The sequence below is a fragment of the Podarcis raffonei genome, chromosome 9, assembly GCF_027172205.1.
Source record: "Podarcis raffonei isolate rPodRaf1 chromosome 9, rPodRaf1.pri, whole genome shotgun sequence".
In the NCBI taxonomy this organism is placed as follows: Eukaryota; Metazoa; Chordata; class Lepidosauria; order Squamata; family Lacertidae; genus Podarcis; species Podarcis raffonei.
The window spans coordinates 50,635,600-50,655,088 of record NC_070610.1 but is presented as its reverse complement, the minus strand read 5'-3'; the positions used below and the strand labels follow the sequence as shown (position 1 = coordinate 50,655,088).

Genomic DNA, 19,489 nt, shown 5'->3' with positions numbered 1-19,489 from the left:
AAAAAACCCAATATTGCACTCCCAGCTCACATTTCTCAGCTGCCACTAACAGCAAACATACTGACCTTCCTTCGAATGGCAGCACCCTGCTTCTAGTTACAGTTCAACCACATTTCCAGGGTTTGTTTTCTTATTTTAATCTCATCAGACTCCTGCCCTCAGTTCTTTGCATCTCAAGCAGTTCCAGCTCACAAACATCTTCATTTGGCCCCTCTTTGATGCCCCTGTGGGCATGCATCTCATTCTCCTTCCTGTTTCATCCTAGTCATATTTCATTTCAGGTTTTTTAGCCTCTCACTATCCTGAAATATTCTTTTGTGTACTTTCCACAAATTTGCAAGTCTCTCATGCCAGAACTACATGCTCATGGTTGTGGTGTTTTGTTTTTAAATAGATGCTGAATTTGTCCAATTGCATAATTCTGCACAGGGACGCGGGTGGCACTGTGGGTAAAAGCCTCAGCTCCTAGGGCTTGCCGATCGAAAGGTCGGCGGTTCGAATCCCCGCGGCGGGGTGCGCTCCCGTTGCTTGGTCCCAGCGCCTGCCAACCTAGCAGTTCGAAAGCACCCCTGGGTGCAAGTAGATAAATAGGGACCGCTTACAAGCGGGAAGGTAAACGGCGTTTCCGTGTGCAGCTCTGGCTCGCCAGAGCAGCGATGTCACGCTGGCCTCGTGACCCGGAAGTGTCTCCGGACAGCGCTGGCCCCCGGCCTCTTAAGTGAGATGGGCGCACAACCCCAGAGTCTGTCAAGACTGGCCCGTATGGGCAGGGGTACCTTTACCTCTACCTTTATAATTCTGCACACTTCCCAGTTAGTATATTGTAGACAACAAAAGAAGATTGAGGCCTTGAAAGGTATTATGAAATAGCTAGTTTTGAGTGTCAGGGAGGTTCTAAGATACCGTGGTACCTCTCAGGATGAGAACAGAAATCGTGCTCTGGCGGCGCAGCGGCAGCAGGAGGCCCCATTAGCTAAAGTGGTGCTTCAGGTTAAGAACAGTTTCAGGTTAAGAATGGACCTCCGGAACAAATTAAGTACTTAACCTGAGGTACCACTATGTGTTTTTAAAACACTGTTTGCTACAGAACCAATTAGAGCCATTAGTGCAGTGATTTAGTTTCAGTCCCACTTCCCAAAAGTAGCAATGGAAAGTTTTAGGCAATTGACGGTATGATACACAACTTCAGTCTCAATCTTCATGCAAATGCTCATGCCTCTTCGTTGACATGCATGGAAAAAAAATAGGGAAATGAAGTAGAAGTGGTGTCAGTTCATGCAATGTGGTATGGATAACAACCACTGCTTGCACAAATATAGGTATGTATCACATCACACAAAGAACTGCTGAGGTGGACAAAGCTATTCATTTCAATTCTTTTGGCACTGCCAACATTCATACCCTGTTCAACATTTCCAGTTCATGTACTGCACAAGCCTTACTTCCTTTATCATCTATGTAGTATTTGTGCAAGCTCATTAGATGTCTCATGAAGAGAAGTGGAGCTTCTCAAATCAAAAAATAGTCCTGGGATGCTGTGGTCTTGTTTCTGGTATTCTTTCACTTTAATTCTGAACACTTAAAAGCTTTCGTTGGTAGCTTAATAAAATGTTTGGTTACTTGCAGTTTCAGATGGCTAGATATTGGCAAACTGTGCCAGTTTAATTAGAGGAAGATTTCCTGGTTATCTCACTTGTTGATACATAGCCTATCCCATATACAACAGGATCAGAAAATAATAATAATAATAATAATAATAATAATAATAATAATAATAATAATTTCATTATTTGTACCCTGCCCATCTGGCTGGGTTTCCCCAGCCACTCCGGGCGGCTCCCAACAGATCACTAAAAACAGAATAAAACTGTCTATTGGGATCAGGTGAGTCCCGCACCCCCTTCCTGCTAGATCATCACTCCTTATTCTCCTTGGTTTCCCAGTCAATCCGTTCTGCTTCTTAGAGCACCTAGGATGTGGTTCAAAAGATGTTAACTTAGAAACACTGTTGAATTCAGAGGGGTTCTCCCAGGAGCACAAGTAGTTTGCAACATTCTTAATTGCCACTGTGAACTTTATAGATCAGAAATTATTATGGGTTTAGGCTTCAGTCAAGCATGCTTGAGGATAGAAAAACCAGCAGGTGCTCTGCTGTTTTTTACCCTGAAGTCTTTTGAAGATACAAATGGCTTCATTCATTTTTTCCCCCGCTCTATGGCTTTTGTCTGGTTTTGCTAACAAGGCAAAGAACTCCTACTGTGAAGCTATGTAGTAAAGGTGTTAGCATCACTCACAGCCAACTTTATAAAGAATTTCTAAGCACTAAACGGGAGAGTTTTGTAGGTTGCTTTTCCCGCTTAAAGAATATTATATGTATTTATAATACATATTTCAGTTTAGAGTAAACAAGATTAGTTTAGCAGCAGTTAAAATAAAATGTTACCAATCCCTAATAATTGGTACGTGCTAACTGAATTTAAATCAAACCAATCTTTGCTTTTCAGTCATCTTATGAGGATGACAAATGCACTTGTCATTTGCCACTTACCTGCAGTTTTATTCAAACTATAATTGACTTAATAAGGAAGAGGATTTCCTAATTGAATGGCCATTAGCTTCCTAAGAACGGGAAATAAATGCAAGTATTTATTTTGATTAAATTAAAAATTCTACTTTTTTCTTGAAACATTTTAACTTTTTTAATGTAGTATTTGAAAACATTTCCATACAGTTCTTGATATAATCATGATTATATATAACATTTTAAAATCCTTTTTCTTTCCCCCAAATTTATCTTCTTAATAGTTTATTCATATTTACTGAGGCAGATTAACAGTACAGGCTCAGCAACAGACATAGAGTCACAGCAGCCTCAAAGCTCAGAACAGTGGGATTAGCTGGGCCATAAGCAAAAGTCCAAGTTTAAGGAGTCCAAGAAACAAGGCAAAGAGTTCAGAACAGCACAGAAGCAACAGAGTTTTCCCAATGAGTTGACACACCCATCCACCAAGCTTGTAAAGGTGAGGCGAGGTGAGCTTACTTGCAAGGCTGCTGTGCCTTGTGGGAATGTTAAGTATGCAGATTGAGGAGGATGGGTCTGTTTCAGTGATGGAAACACCATCTGGTCCTGAGTGGCTCAGCTGTTATTCCCCCTTCTGATTCTGGTTCCTCCACCCCCAGCAGTTGGTTGAAGCCCACTCTTGACTCCACTGATGTTCTCCTGTTCCTGGGAAGGAAGAGAAAAGGCCAGATTCCTGCCTCCCAATCCAGAGCTCCTGGTTTCTGGGAGAGGGGAGTACCTGCCTCTTCTAGTCTCTCTTTCCTGGTCTCAGATCTTTCCCAATTTCATCCTCCTCTCCCCTCTCTTTGCCTATCACAGCCTGGCATGGATTGTGGAGATATTCCTGGAGTTCATTCTTGAAATGCAGGTGGTGTCCAGAAAGCTTATAGTATCTCAGTCTCCAAGGCAGGCATCTATTGCATTCTCTTTTTTAAAAAAATGGATATGGCAGTTGAACTAGGTTTATACTTGAAACGCAGAATGATGCTCTCCTTAACATGCTCACTAGTTCTCATTTCATTGTTTCAGCCTTCAAATGCTTCATCCAACCAATTAATTTTTCATCATTCTTCTTTGGTTACAATCCTTGTTTTCCTTCAGAGGTTGACACTGATGAAATTTGTTACTGCTCTATGACGATATCTGCAAAAATCATTAGTGGATATTATATTTCACTGTTAGGATGTCATTTTTACATAATAAGTTTGCTCTGGAAATGAATGGTATGCAAAAAAGGAGAACTAAGCAGTTTCACTGTTTTGCCATGGTCTCCAGAGTGATTAAGTAATGTTGAAGATTTGGAGATTTTGATGGGAATCTAAAATAAAAATAAAAATCTATAAATTAACTCAGATGCTAGCCATATCTCTTTATGATTTAATTGCTCTATTATGGACAATTTTATAGCCTCTACCTTAGTAAGTGAACGTTCGGCACATTCTTCTTGCCATTAATAGGTACCATACAAAGTTACAAAGTTCTTAGCATGTGTTGTCACAGGGTAGTGTGGAAGAAAATCCTTCTAAGCTAATAAGGGAGTTGGGTATCCCTTCCCTCCCTCCCTCCCTCCCTCCCTCTCCTTCTCCCTCTCCCTGCTCCCACTTATTGGTGGTTTAGTGCTTAAGATCATTGGTGGCTTGAGATCCACCAGTGGGTTGTAGCCAGATTCAAGCTGGATCACAACAGGAGTGCTAGTACTATGCATATATTTGGTAAAACAAAATAAGAAATGGGTGTCCAAATGTGTGTGTGCTTCTGCCTGGACACTCAGGTCCAGCTCTGAGGGCCTTCTGGGGGTTCCCTCATTGCGAGAAGCAAAGTTACAGGGAACCAGGCAGAGGTCCTTCTTGGTGGTGGCACCTGCCATGTGGAACCCCCTCCCATCAGATGTCAAGGAAATAAACAACTACATGACTTTTAGAAGACATCTAAAGGCAGCCCTGTTGAGGGAAGTTTTTAATGTTTGATGTTTTATTCCAGGCATAGGCAAACTCTGGCCCTGCAGATGTTTGGGACTACAATTCCCATCATCCCTAGCTAACAGGACCAGTGGTCAGGGATGATGAGAATTGTAGCCCCAAACATATGGAGGGCTGGAGTTTGCCTATGCCTGTTTTATTCTGTTTTTAATCTGTTGGGAGCCGCCCATAGTGTCTGGGGAAACCCAGCCAGATGGGTGGGGTATAAATAAATAAAATATTATTATTATTATTATAACGGGCTCCTTGGTTTGAAGAGGTTGAAGAAACCCACTGTCCTTGTATGGTCTTTGACAGGAGCTTTTAAGTCCTCTGAGGTTAGGCTACTTTCGAAACCCTTTTTCATCTCTCTCTTCCTTCTGTTAGCCCCCAAAATGACTCATATGCAAAGTCCAAAACTGCTTTGGAAGTCTGGATGCCTTTCGCAGAGATAGCCTTGAATCAAGGAAGCGGTCTTCCTTTTATTCCAAAGTTGAAAATATAGGCCTATATTTAGCTACCCTCTAGCTACCCTCTGCCTCTTCTGTAAGAGGTGTAGAGAAGAGAGGTGTTGGCATTTTGCAGATAGTGTTTCAGTTGTGAAGACAATAACAAAGTAACCAGCAAAGACTTATCCTGCAAACTCAGCTGCCTCATTCTGCATCTTGCAATGATATCTGGCCTTTGCTAGGGATTCTGATTATTACTGGGGTTGGGGGGGGAATACTGAATTTTCTTTGTTGGAGCTATTTTTACATCTGTTTAGAAACCCAGTGCTTGCAGAGGAAATGCAATTCATTACATCTTCCCCCTAAATGTTTACATTAGAGTTCTAACGTAATTCAGTGACTATTTGCAAGCATTTTGCCAAAAGGCTTCCCCTCTGTATTTGTTAGTGTCATTCTAAGTAGGAGAGGTGTTGAAATATGATATTAATTTGTGCTGCACCCCATTGCTACTAGCTGCTACCTGGGATAATTGCTGGTCACCCTGTTCATTTGGTTGGTATGGGTGTGGAGGGTGTTAATGACAAACCAAGCTACTTCCAATATCTGAGAAACAGAACAAATATATAATTTTTTTCCTATTCTTTTTCAAAATGCAATTGAAAATGTGAATAATCTGTAAATGGCTTTTGTTGATTTCTGATGTGGCTATTATTATATTGGCTGTGGCACTTGTTACACCCTTTTCTTATTTCCAGTTCTATAGGGTTTGCTTCTTTAGAGAAAACAACAACAATTGACTGCTGGATGTACAGATTTCACACAGGAAAAGTAGTTGTGAAGAACACTGGTTGAAGACACTTCAGGATGTATAAAAGGTACCGTATTTTTCGCTCCATAAGACACACTTTTCCCCTCTTAAAATCTAAGGGGAAATGTCTGTGCGTCTTATGGAGCGAATGTGTGGTCCCTGGGGCTGGGGGGGGACCCGGACTTCCCCCGCCAGCCCCTCAAGCTCGGGGAGCAGCGGGAAGGCTGCGCACAGCCTTTCCACTGCTACCCAACCTGCTTTTGGGGGCCGGCGGGGGAAAGTCGGGCTTCCCCCACCGCCAGCCCCAGGGAGCAGGTCGAAAGGGTTGCCTTCACTGATGCCTGGAGAGTGAGAGGGGTCCTGCTGCGATCCGGAGGCTTCAGGTTGCCTTCACTGAAGGCAACTGAACACACCTTGAACGCACTGAACGCACCTTGTTTTAGAGGGGAAGAACAAGAAAAAAAAAATCTCCCCCACTCTGTGCAGTGCCCCTTCAGCAAAGCGGCAGGAGAAATGGAAGGGGCTCCATTTCTCCTGCCGCTTCGCTGAAGGGGCGCTGCACAGAGAGGAGATTTTGTTTTTCTTGTTCTCCCCCTCTAAAACAAGGTGTGTCCTATGGTCGGGTGCGTCCTATAGAGCGAAAAATACGGTACATTGGAGTGCCTGGGTCTTTCAGCACTGCATCACTCTACATGGAATGCCCCTGCAATTGCTGATGGGGGCTTCTGAATAACAACACGTGACCCCATTGTTAAAGCATCTGCATTGGCTGCTACAACTGGGCCAGGTTCAAGACCCTTGCATTAATTTGCAAAGCCCCGAAGAGCTTAGGTCCAGGATATCTCAGGAACTGCCAAAATCCTTATATCTCAGCTTAGTCACTGAGATCATCTGTAGAAATGTCACTCACTGGCCATTGCTTGAGGCTCATTTGACAGCAGCAAGTAATAGAGCTTTAATGTTATCAATCCAGCCCTGTGGAATAATACTCTGCCAACAGAAATTCAGTAGTCTTCTTCTGTTTCAACTGCTGAAAACCTTTCTGTTCTGTCAGGTTTATGTGAGCAGTTCAGAATACCTCTTTCCACAACGATTACCTGATTTCTTGTTTAAACTTTTTAGAATATAGTTTTTAGTGTAACCTTTTTATATGGTTTTTATTGTATGGTTCTTTGTATAGTTGTTGTGAACCACTTTGGTATTTTTCTGTTGTGAGTTAGCAGTATTTTCCATAAATAAAATAAATCAGCACAAGTGATCATGCAACACTGCATACATCTAGAGCTAGATCTAGATGTTTGTGAGCAAAGTCTAATGTTCAACATTAAGGAGGGGGACGATGACACTGGATTGTATTCAGAGTGTCCCTTCTGCAAAGGAAAGGACTTCTTCCATTTGTGGAAGAGACAGTTGGAAAGGAGAGCTGATTTTGGCCAATTCCCCCTTCTACCTACAGATCCCTGCATCATATCTCTAATTGTTCTAGAAGGTTCCTCAATTTTCTGGAACAGTTTTTCAGAAGCTTGTGCAAATGAAAGAAGGAATCAATGAAGATAGTGTGCATCCTTTCTGCAGTGTAAGGGCTTGTGAATGGAGATAGAATCTGCTCAAATGAATTCTGGACACCAAACTGTGTATGTGTGCTTGCAGATCAGATTTTGCAGTACAAACCACCCCAGCCTCTTGCTATAATGCACATCAGTTTGTGAAATTGGTCTTTTGGGGGGAGGCAGGGGGTGTAACAAGAACCCCACATGCACAGAAGGTGTTTTGGAAAAGCAGGAATATCCATGTCACTCGGTGGACTTTTTGTTGATATCCCAGACTATGGAAGGCAGAGTCAAAAACTGCATGGAAAGAGAAGGCTTCTTTAAAAGGAAAAGCCTGTAAATATGCAAGAAACCATTTTGGAAAAGTATCTCTGTTAAACACTAGAAAGGTCATCCTGGTCAATCTGTTTCATCTGTTTCTTTTCACATCCATTATTGTAAATCTTTAGGAAGCACTTCAGAAGTGTGTAATGGAAATAACAAAGGTTCTTTATAGAGGTGTTACAGTAAGAAGATGAGGGGTAGGGACACAGAGAGAGGTTCTGATGATTCACATCTTGTGTAATGTGGACTCTATAGTCTATCAACTGAGTCAAGTGATATACATACACAAAAGGAACATTTCTAATGGTTTTGACAGCTACCTAGCTTGATAAGATTAATCTAAAATAAATTCCTTTCTGGTCTCAATCTAACAGGCACCACTGAATGCACCAATAGCATGAAGTGACACCTATAAACCTAATTGCTCATTTATAAATTTACTGTTGGTGACATTTCTGCCCTTAAACTGCAACCTGGCTTCTCCCCCACCTTGAATGGTAATATGCATGCCTCTGAAATCCATATATTATTAAACAGTGATACATCTCATTTAGTTAAACATAAAGTTGTAAACTATATGATTCCCAAATGTATAAAATTCCAGTATTTTATTCTTAACGTATCCTATGAAAAGGTGCTTGCCAAGCGTTTGTATCAGCCTGGCAGATGGCTAAAACAGATTTTAATGACTGAAGGTAATGCTAGCTGCAGAAAGTTTAATGCAGGCTTAAAGAAAAATCACCAGACTTTTCCGAAGGGAATGACACACTGTCTGTAAGACTAAAGTTCTGAGGCCCGGGTTATTCAGGTGTAAAGTGTAAAATTCACATGGGGATCCTCCTCCCCATTCTGTCCTGTGTTCAGTTAGTAGGGAAGCAAAAACCATTCATATATAACACCCTGAGGCACATCGAGGCATGCAGATCCCATGCAGCACCAATTTCACGACTTGGTTAAATTACCCTTAGGAAAAAACTGCAAGCTACTGAGACCAAGTTCACAAGGACATCTTGTGAATGGTGACCACTGGAAAGCCACTTGAAATGGATGTGTATGTTGGCTCTCTGCCCTGGGTGAGTTGGTCATACTCAGACATCACTGCACACAAAACCATTTTTTATTTTATTTTTGTGTAGCACCGCAAACCACATCAAATGTAGACTTACAAGAGAAATACAGACCACTGTCAGCTGGGACTGGGTCACCACTCAAGATTAGAACAAGTCAAAAACTGAGGGCACCAACCTAGGAGGTCTAGAAGATGAATATTGCCTTCAGAATCCACATTTGCTAGTATGCTGTAAAATATGAAGTGTCTATTTCATGGGTAGGCAAAATAAGGCCCGGGGGCTGGATCTGGCCCAATCGCCTTCTAAATCCGGTCCGCAGATGGTCCGGGAATCAGCATGTTTTTTCATGAGTAGAATGTGTGCTTTTATTTAAAATGCATCTCTGGGTTATTTGTGGGGCATAGGAATTCGTTCATTTTCCCCAAAAAATATAGTCTGACCCCCCACAAGGTCTGAGGGACAGTGGACTGGCCCCCAGCTGAAAAAGTTTGCTGACCCCTGGTACTTGCTTGGAGTGTCTGAGTTGTTTTACTTATACAGATACTTACTCTCACCTTCATCTGGTAGCACTTTATAATAAATGGACATGAATTAATACTAAATTACAATGAATTTTCTATGAAATTACATATTACATTCATGCCATATCAGTATCCAAAAAATGGGAGCTTTCCTGCCCACTGATATTCCAATACATTCCCAAGGAATTATCATCGATTCAACCCTTAATGTAAAGCGATTGATCAGACCTCTCAACTCCTCTAAGAGCCAAAAGAAGGGGCAAGTTGAAAAACTGTGCTTCGTGAGGGAAGAATCAAATAAAGCTTTAATGGGTAATCAAAACATTAAAATTGGGGGTGGGGGCATTGTTTTGTCTCGGAAGTTTGTGGTTTGTTCGGCTGACACATTGAGGAAAGGTGTGTGGACCATTTGCAAGGGTTTGCATATGGCAGGGCAGATTGTGCCTTGCTAGGAAGGAAGACGAACCCCTAACTTTGGAACAGTGAGCTTCATTGCAATGACAGCATAGGAAAAAAACAACCCCATAACAGATTGCTAGGATAACACAGATTATAAATAAGATTATTGGGGTTCTACATCTCTGTTGAAACAGCAGCTCCCTCCTCCCAGGAAAAAATACATTCATTTCAGGGACATTTGACCACCAGATAATCCAGAGGTCCACAAACTGTTGTTCACAAGCTGACAATCCAAATTTTTTTTGTACACTGGAGACATTTTCCTGAGCACAATGTACAAAACAAAATAATAAGTTAAGTGACGATAGGGCCAATGATAACTTAGGAGCTTTCTCTTGGAGCCCTCTTCCATTTAGTACTGGGAAGTGAATGGAAAGACTGAGTGTGAAAGTTAATTTTCGATTCTGAGAAATTCGCCCCTCTCACCTTAATCATCACTGAAAGATTGGGAATATTGACTGTGAGAATGAGAGAATCAGGCCTCATCTGCAGTATTTATTTAAAGCAGCATCATAAAACTGTCATGGCTCCCCCCAGAGAATCCTGGGAACTGTAGTTTGTTAAGGCTGCTGATTCTCTAAGCAGTCAATCCCTCTTCCAAGGGAACTCTGGAAACTATAGCTCTGCAGGTAGAATAAGGGTATCCCAACAACTCTCAGCACACTTAAAGTACAGTTCCCAGGATGCTTTGCAGGGGGGAGCAAGCCATGACTGTTTCAAGTGGTATGATACTGCTTCAAATATATAGTGCAGATAGGGATGTTGTGTGCTTGCATGTGTGTAAATTTGTGAGGGGATGTGTGTAAATAGTCACACCCATATTGGTATTTGGCTCTTGGAGGGGTGCCTGTCACTGCAGCCCTCAGTTCTCCTTCGTCAAAAAAGTTGCTATCCCTATCTTAAAAGGTCAGCAAATGAGTTTAACAATTACTTAAGCTGTAATAGTTTCAAGGAAAGCTAAACAGGGCAATATGATTTCCTTTGAATTTGGGTGAGTGAAAAGGGGGAATGACTTATTCAGTTCCAGCTTTTCAAGCAGCATGGCAAGCGCACAAAGCACGACTCTTTATTATGTCACCACACACTCAGTGGGCTTTCGAAGGCATTTCTGTGTCAAGAGGAGAGCTAACCACTTCTTGTCCACACTACTGGGCTGTTCTTGCAATTCTTGGCCGACTGCCCAGTTTGTCTGTCATTCATCCTGTGTTTTTTTTCTTCGCCCTTGACAAGGAGTACTCTCAGGCCCCAGAAACACATGCCTCTGACTGCTAGGTGATATGTAGTGATTAATAGAAATAATCATCTTAATTTGTGAAATAAAATCAATTGCCCTATACATGCAGAAGCCCCAGACAAGATGTACGCGAAAAACTTCTCTGCATTGCTGGCTCTTATGAAACTGGGACAGCGCTCAAGATTTATGTTTTGCCTTCCCCTTCCAGGATTGCCCTGGAGTGGCTTAACTCGACACCCCAATAAATCTTTGCACAAACTGATTTGACAGAATATTTAGACTAATAAATGAGTTTGTTTCAATCAGGGGAGCCAGGCTGGGAAACACAAAGTGCATCTTTGTTTGGGAATTCGAGGCAGGAAGTATACATTGGGGCAGAGGGCCTTGGATCAATCCATGGCTCTAGTGTTTATTTCATTAGACAATGTATCAGAATTCTCTTTAGCATGCCTGAAAATGTACAGAGGGTGTGTTAGGATTAAGTGGTACAAATAGTGGTATCTAAGTGACAGTAATGTTTATTCATCTGTTTCCGTGCAGTTTGAAAGGGATAAAATTTATCAGGCACATGCATTTCTTCACCCACTAATAATTTTGTTTCCCATGCCACAGCAGTTAATGAATGTTTTTTTGGTGTGATGGATTTTTACGCAAGGAGATAAAACACTACAGTCTTTACTAAAAATAGCACTTGCCTGCCATCCATTCCCATGTACAAATAACAGTGGAACTGTTAGTATGCCCCTTCCTAAGCACACTTTGTAAGAATTTGCTTTCAACTCCTTTTTCCTGCTCTTTCACTGTGGTAGGATATGACAAGTCACAGTCTGGCCAAGTGTGCTCTAAGGTTTTACATCAGAACTGGAGAACCAATTACCGTGAGTGTTTTTGACTGGCAGAAATGTGCCACTGAACTCCCATTAGGCCTCTTGCTTTCCTGGATGAAAGACAGACTGCGTGAGCGTGTGCAGAAAATAGCCTACTGTACAATGATAAAAGTTATATTCATTGCTTGGCCCGCCTTTGCCTCTAGCCCTGCCTACTGCTGGCACACGGCCCTCAGAAGGTGGCCCAGAAGGGAATATGGCCCTCAAGCTTAAGAAGATTTGTCACCTTTAATGTAGGAGAAGGTGCCCCTCTAGGTCCTTTGACATGAAGCCATTGAGAGCTAAGATAAGCACAAGTACTTTGAATTGAATTTGCAAATGGGCCAGCAGCCAATGCAATTGTTTCAGAAATGGCAGATATATTCCCTTTGGCTGGTCCCTGCTGTATTTAGACTAACTGAAATTTTGGGGAAGTTTTCAAAGGCAGCCCCACTATGAAGATAGACATTCCCAGAGTGTTAATTTGTTGCAGGAAAAACAACAATGAAGAATCTTGTGGCACCTTTTTGTAAATTAATTATGTCATTTGCTTCTGTGGCCTAGAGTCCACTTCATCAGAGGCATGTTGTTATTTCGTGTGTGTGTGTGTTGATCACAGTTTATAATTCACTTCCAACAAACCATGCACGTATACTTGTAAACTAAGGATGGCATTTCATTCAGCTATTGAGCTGGACTCAGCTTTCGTTGACTAATTTGTTAGTTTTGAAAGATGTCACGATACTCTTTGTTGAGATGTTGTTTGTGCTGGTGAAAAGAATGACTTGAGATGTGATTAGTTTCTTTGGGGCAAAAGAGAAGCTTATTTGAATATCTTATGGGATGTGACAGATTAATGTATATGGTGAGGAAGAGAGCAAAAAGAATTCTAAAAATCAGTTGCCCACCATCACACCAGTTTCCTCTGTGTTTTATTTTTAACGAAATGGTAGTGTGCAAATAAATATAAATATGGAATAAGGCATCTGGTGGCCTCTTTCTTCTTAGATCATATTCCTTCCATAGCTCTCTGATGGGATATATGCACAAGGACACAGTGGTTAGTAGAAAGGATTATCAAATAGATGCTTGCCTTGCCAATGCAAACTATAATTGCCACATATAAGCTGGCTCAGCATTTTTGTGGCCTGCCTGTTTCCTTTCTTTTGCTAGGCAGTTAAAAAGATGTTGGAGGAAAAGAGTAGAAACAATGCTTTTTTTTTTCCTAAGGAGAGGATCTTTTCACCCTAAAATACTTGCCAATTAGAAAAGAAATAAATCATTTTAAAATTGTTGTTGTTTAGTCGTATCCGACTCTTTGTGACACCATGGACCAGAGCACACCAGGCACTCCTGTCTTCCACTGCCTCCTGCAGTTTGGTCAAACTCATGCTGGTAGCTTCGACAACACTGTCCAACCATCTTGTCCTCTGTCGTCCCCTTCTCCTTGTGTCCTCCATCTTTCTCAACATCAGGGACTTTTCCAGGGAGTCTTCTCTACTCATGAGGTGGCCAAAGTCTTGGAGCCTCAGCTTCACGATCTGTCCTTCCAGTGAGCACTCAGGGCTGATTTCCTTCAGAATTGATAGGTTTGAAATTTTTGCAGTCCATGGGACTCTCAAGAGTCTCCTCCAGCACCGTAATTCAAAAGCATCCATTCTTCGGCAATCAGCCTTCTTTTAGGCCTGTTCTTCTATTGCAGCATAAACAACAAAGAGTCTTGTGTCATGTTAAAGAATAACAGCAGAACCTTTTGTAGACTGCAGACCATCTCATGAGATGCATGAAGTGTTATCCTGAATTGCAGGCTTATATATTGCAGACACATAATTGAAATTGCTAACAGTAAGGCAAGAGGCAAACAAAATGCAGCAAAAGTAGAGGCAGTGGTCATTCACAATAGAGTTGTTGCTAACACAGACATCCTGGCATTGATAAGTCAATAAACAAATACAGAGTGAGATAAAACCCTTTGTCTTGATTTGTTTTGTAAGTGATAGCATTGAACTTCTTGATGTAATTCAACATATTTCAGGCTCCTTTTGAGGTTCCTGTGTTCCAGTATAGCCACCTTAAAGTCAGCCGCAGAGTGGCCAGGGAGACAGAAATGTTCCCTCACTGCTTTTTGAATATTGCCATTTCTGATGTCTGATTGGTGTCCATTTATTCTTTTGCATGGAGATTGGCCGGTTTGCCCTATGTAGAAAGGCATTGCTGGCAGATAATGTCTTATATCTCATTGGAAGATGGGCAAATGCACGAACCCCATATGTTGTATATGACCTTATTAGGTCCTGTAATAGTGTTGCCAGGGTAGGCATGAGGAGAAGTTGACATCTGCCTTTGCTGCAGTGTCTAGTCTTTGTGTCTGTATCTCTGTTATTTGGCCATGTGTTGCTGGCCAATAGTTGTTTTGAGTTGGGAGGTTGTCAATAAGCAAGAACAGTCCTAACACCTAAGGCCTGGGATAGGAAAGTGTCATTATTCAGACTGAGCTGTTGATTCTTGATGATATAGGTGTCAGTAGTTTCAGCTGTATGTGACAAGGGCTCTGTCATTTTTCCTCTTCCACATCTCTCCTGTAGCAGACTATTACTGAGTACCAACCTGGCCTTGCTGATCTTTCCCCCCAGCAAACTAAAATGCTAGAGCAATTGCAATTCAACACACTAAAATACTAGAATAATAGCAATTCATTATTTGAAGTCCTGTTCCAAAGATATCCTCTCAATTAACAATACATACTAATAAATGGGGGGGGGCTTAGCTGCAGGGGGCCCTACTTCTGCACACACTATGCACACCTTTAAATTCCCCACTGTGTGGTTGCTGTGTGTTTTCTAGGGCCACAAACACTACAACACAGTTTTGCTGGTTGCCAACAGGCCCCCCAAATTGACAGCTTGACAGTTAAAACAGGCACATGCAGGAGTATAAATCCGAGGAGGAAAAAAGGTTGTGTCATTGTGGAAAAGAAAGCAATAATGTGTGTTTTCTGAAAAAACTGAGGGATGCAATTTATATTCTTGAAAGATGAATTACGTTAGTGTCATCAAAATTTAATGACTATTTTGTATGTTTGTAATGCAGGGGTCTTAGGCTTCTTTGTGTTGTCTGAGAAGGTAACACAACTCTCACATTAATATTATGCAGTGTTTTAATGTTAGATGCTGAGTGCTAAAATATCTGCAACAAACATCCAAAAAACGAAGCCATTCACATCTTTAAATTTTGTTTTGTTTTGTTTTCAAATAAACTTGCCATATTCCTGAGTTTAAGTTGGGACTTCAGCATCTAATATTACTGTTGGATTTTATGGAGTACACAGGGTTTTCAGAATAACTTACACAACCATCTTTCTATTTCTTCCTTCCCTTCCTTTTCATCATTCCTAATGCTAGTTACAGAGCCTCTCTTTCTATTAATCCTCTGTGTGCTTCATGAATTTTCAGCATTTGTTCTCCCTGGTAGCATAGCATCTTATGCAGGTTGCACAGCTACCTTAAAACAATAGCTAGATAGATGTTTACAAAGGACAGCTGCCAGTTGCACATTGTGAATTTGGCTTCTGGTGGTAAAATGTCAGCTTGTAGCTGAAACACAAGCTGTGTGTGATATATATGGTATTAATAAATAAACTGCAGAGCTTCGCAGCTGCAGTACCTTGAAACAGGATCTGCTGAAATGTAATAGGTTTGGTAGCACGACTGCTTGCTCTAGCTGTGCTCGTTTAAGGGCCAAGACTTGATTGGCAGCTGTGGCATATAGCAGTCATTCATCTTTGCTTTTCTAATGACCTTAGAATGGTTGTTGTTGATGTGTTAAAATTAATTATTACAACGCTGCAGCGTTTTTCTTCTCTCCCCTCCCCACTGCCCGTCCACCCTCAGCAAACCTCTTGGGCGGTTTAATTCTTTGAAAATTAAACTCTTAAGCTGTTTAATTCTAGAGTTTGTGCTTGGGATGCTGTATCAGCAATGCGTATGCTAATTCTTATGTTCAGAAGCTTTAAAATACAGCTACAGAAAACTCCAGGTGCAAATTTGGCATAGGAGGGACAGGCTTGAGGAGACCATGATTTACATCTTTGTAATTAGTTCGTGCTCAGTTCATTTACTCTCAAAGAAAGGGATTTTCCATGCCTTCTTCTAAAATGGATTAGTCCCAGATGATACCATTAAAAGGTCCTTCGTGGAATTGGCATCTGGAAGGCTTTGTTTTGTGATGGGGTTGGGTAGAGAGGGAGAGGGTTGAGCTGCAGGTGAACTAGGAATGTGAACAGCCAGTAGGAAGTGCTGCTATTGAGCAGTCGGTAGAGGTGCAAGGAAATGTGTATATGCATAACACAAGTAAGGGAGTGTCTATTAATATGTACCTCAAAATTGAGTTGATGCCCAGTGGAGGGCAGTCACTCACCCTACATGTGTATGTAGGCCATACATATTTAGTACCGTAGCTTCTATCATGGGAAGGTACAACCTGAGAGAGATATAACATGGGCCAAGTTAATTCCAGCAGCTCAGCTCCACATATGTACCTCTGAGGCCCTTTGTGGGAGCTGTTGCCAACTGCCAACCAGCGAAGGTCTACCTCCATCACAAGCTGAGTGAGTTGAAGCTGCTTGGCCCTGTTCAGAAGTGATCCAGTGGACTCTGCTGCGTTGTAGGCACAGGCTGAACGGTGACACCAGGGAAGGCCAAGGATGAAAAAAGGAAATGCCACCTGAATTATCCTGGCGCCAGAGGAACACCATGATTTCTGTTATTGATTTTTATTATATGACTCTTTTGTAAGCCACTTTGAAAGCTTCTCAGGGCTATAAAGCAGGTTATAAGCATTCAAGCTAAACAACCAAAACATAAACAGGTGGGGTATTTATAAAATCATACTTCCTGCCTTCATATATTTTGATATATAGCACATACCATACATTTAAAACATTGTCATTTAAACAGTTTTGGCCTCTCCCAAAGAACCGTGGAGACTGTAGTTTGTTAAGGGTGCTGAGATTTATTCAGAGACCCCTCTTCCCACCATAGAGTGACTGGATGTCAGGAGAGATATTAAACTACTCTGTCAAGTGTATGAGGGGAATACACTTAACAACTCTCAACACCCTTAAGAAACTTCCCAAGATTCTTTGGGGAAACCATGAGCCATAAATTTCAAAGTTGTATAATAGTGCTTTAATTGTAGAGTTTGTATAGTTTAATTGTATAGTTTGCATTGTATTAGAGAAGAGTTCGGGCAAGCATCACATAATTTATTTTTCCACTGAGCTTCTTTCTATTCATTAAATTCTTGCTACCCTCATTCGGTTGAGATTTGATTTAATTCTCCATTTCAAAAAATAAATAAATGCCAAAATGTGTTGGATTTTGGCTTTCCTGATCAAAGAAGCCGGGTATTGCAATGTATTGTTCATATCCCCCAAAGAGTGGGAGATATGCAAATTTGTTGGATGAACAACACAAGTTTCAAAAAGATATTTGTGCTGGTTTTTATCTTGGATTATTTCCATCCATGTTTCTGAAACCAGAACTCTCTTGTCAATAGTGATGAAGTGGGTTGCTGAAGTACAATGACGTTTCTGTCTGTCAATCCGCTTATCTCTTTTGACTTTTAAGTTGCCCCTCGCTCTTCCCACCCCGCTTTTCCAGCCCTGCTAAACAATCAGCTATCTAATGTTTGCTGAAGGCAGCTCTGCCCCCCAACTATGCCATTATCTCCTTGGTGGTCTTCACGTTTTGGTGACCACTTATTGGTCCAGGCCTTCTGGGAATCCTTTGCTTTCACTATAGATAGAAACCATCTGTTGCCTGTCTTTTCTTTATTGGGAGATTATTAGTATGTGTCTACCTAGCAGTGGAACTCTAAGCTCTTGGCTTTTTAAACGCAGCATCGGCAAGCTTATGAGAACTAAACAATCTTGCTTACACAGGAGATGGAGTAAACAGCTTTGGCAAATAATTTCAGACGCTGCCATTAGTGTTTGTAAAAGATATAAACAGAACTTGTGAAAAATAAAATGTGTTTGGGTTTAAGCGTGGAAAGAGAGAGGGGGCGATCCAGAGAGATGTTACAACAACTTGCTTCCAATATTGACTTTTTTTTAAAAAAAACACCCCTAACTCTCTCATACAAAGAAGGGCAAATCAGAACTCTTTTTTAATGCTAAAAGTTGCACTCTTTCTTTCTGGCTGTTGGACATGCCAATATGTAAACATTTCAGGGAGAATTTTACACCACCTCATCTTTATGTCAAGCAGCATTTAATGGTTGAATGATCCCGTGCCCCGGGTCTTGGCAGCTATCCTCTGGGGTCCAACTTTTAGGGATTACATTGACAGTCAGTCAGTGGACCATGTCCAACGTAAACTAGACTAGGACCATTTAAAATCAGTTACTATCAACAAGTCAAATTAGCTTTATGTAGGTTACAGGCTTTTTCTCAGAAGATTTCAAAACAATGTGGAATTTTAACCATCACGGGACTTTTTCTCTCGTTTGTGTTTTCAGAAAAGTTCCTGAAACATCAGATTGCGTACTGCTTACCTGATTCAATGTAAAGTTAAGCAACTTGCACTACTTATATTTAATAAATGAATCATGAGCTTCCCCCCCCCTTTCCTTCCTAGGTGGAAATAACTCTTCAAGATGTCAATGACAACCCACCAGTGTTCCCTACAGATATGCTTGATCTGACTGTAGAAGAAAATATCGGAGATGGTTCTAAAATAATGCAGCTGACAGCTATGGATGCTGACGAGGTAGGATATTATTGCTTCTTTGAAGGGTAGCAGGACACTTCTGTCACAACAATGTTGTTAGGCATAGATTTCCAGCCTTGTTTCTACTCCACCCACTGATTTTTGCCTGGAAGATGGTGGCGTGGAGTGGAAAAATGCAAGTGTTTAATTTTTTTCTGTGGGTTGAGACTGCCCATTCTATCCCTGCGCTCCTGATTCCAGGACTTTTCAGAACCCCATGTGGTCTCTTGTTCTCAGAGACTCCCCTAGTGGGGACCTTACTTAAATTAATTTGATTGCCCTCATCCATCACAGGACATCGCTTGCTTTGCTTTATTTAACATACAATGTTTTCTCTCCTGTGTGTCTATCCTCTACTTCCTATTTTCTAGTCTCTCGTCTTGCCTATCTTTCATCCATCCCCTCTCTTCCTTTTGTACAGTTTCCTTTCCTGTTTACCTGCTCCTTCTTTCTGCTGGGAGATGGTTCAAACTCTTCCACATGACAGCCTTTTAACAGTTGCCGGATGCCCCCTCCCTCATCTCAACATGTGGTACACCTGAACAGCTCCTCTTCTGGCCCCAAGAGAGCCAGTGTGGTGTAGTGGTTAAGAGCAGTAGACTCGTAATCTGGTGAACCGGGTTCGTGTCTCCGCTCCTCCACATGCAGCTACTGGGTGACCTTGGGCCAGTCACACTTCTTTGAAGTCTCTCAGCCTCACCTCACAGAGTGTTTGTTGTGGGGGAGGAAGGGAAAGGAGAATGTTAGCCGCTTTGAGACTCCTTAGGGTAGTGATAAAGCGGGATATCAAATCCAAACTCTTCTTCTACATACTGGGGGCCACACAGAGACCAACCCCACCTGCCACAGCCCCCTCAAATAGATTCATGACATTTTGCAGAAATATGTGAGGTGGCAGATTCCTAAACATTGGAGAGCCA

At 41.6% G+C, this 19,489-nt stretch overlaps 1 protein-coding gene across 1 annotated transcript in view; it reads left to right on the top strand.

Annotated features, from left to right (window-relative positions):
- Window positions 1-19,489, top strand: part of FAT4 (FAT atypical cadherin 4) — a 139,854-nt gene that overhangs the window by 56,950 nt on the left and 63,415 nt on the right. The window contains exon 2 of the mRNA XM_053403450.1: window positions 18,438-18,569. Within this exon, the coding sequence (XP_053259425.1) occupies window positions 18,438-18,569 (132 nt within the window). The remainder of the gene's footprint in view (window positions 1-18,437; window positions 18,570-19,489) is intronic.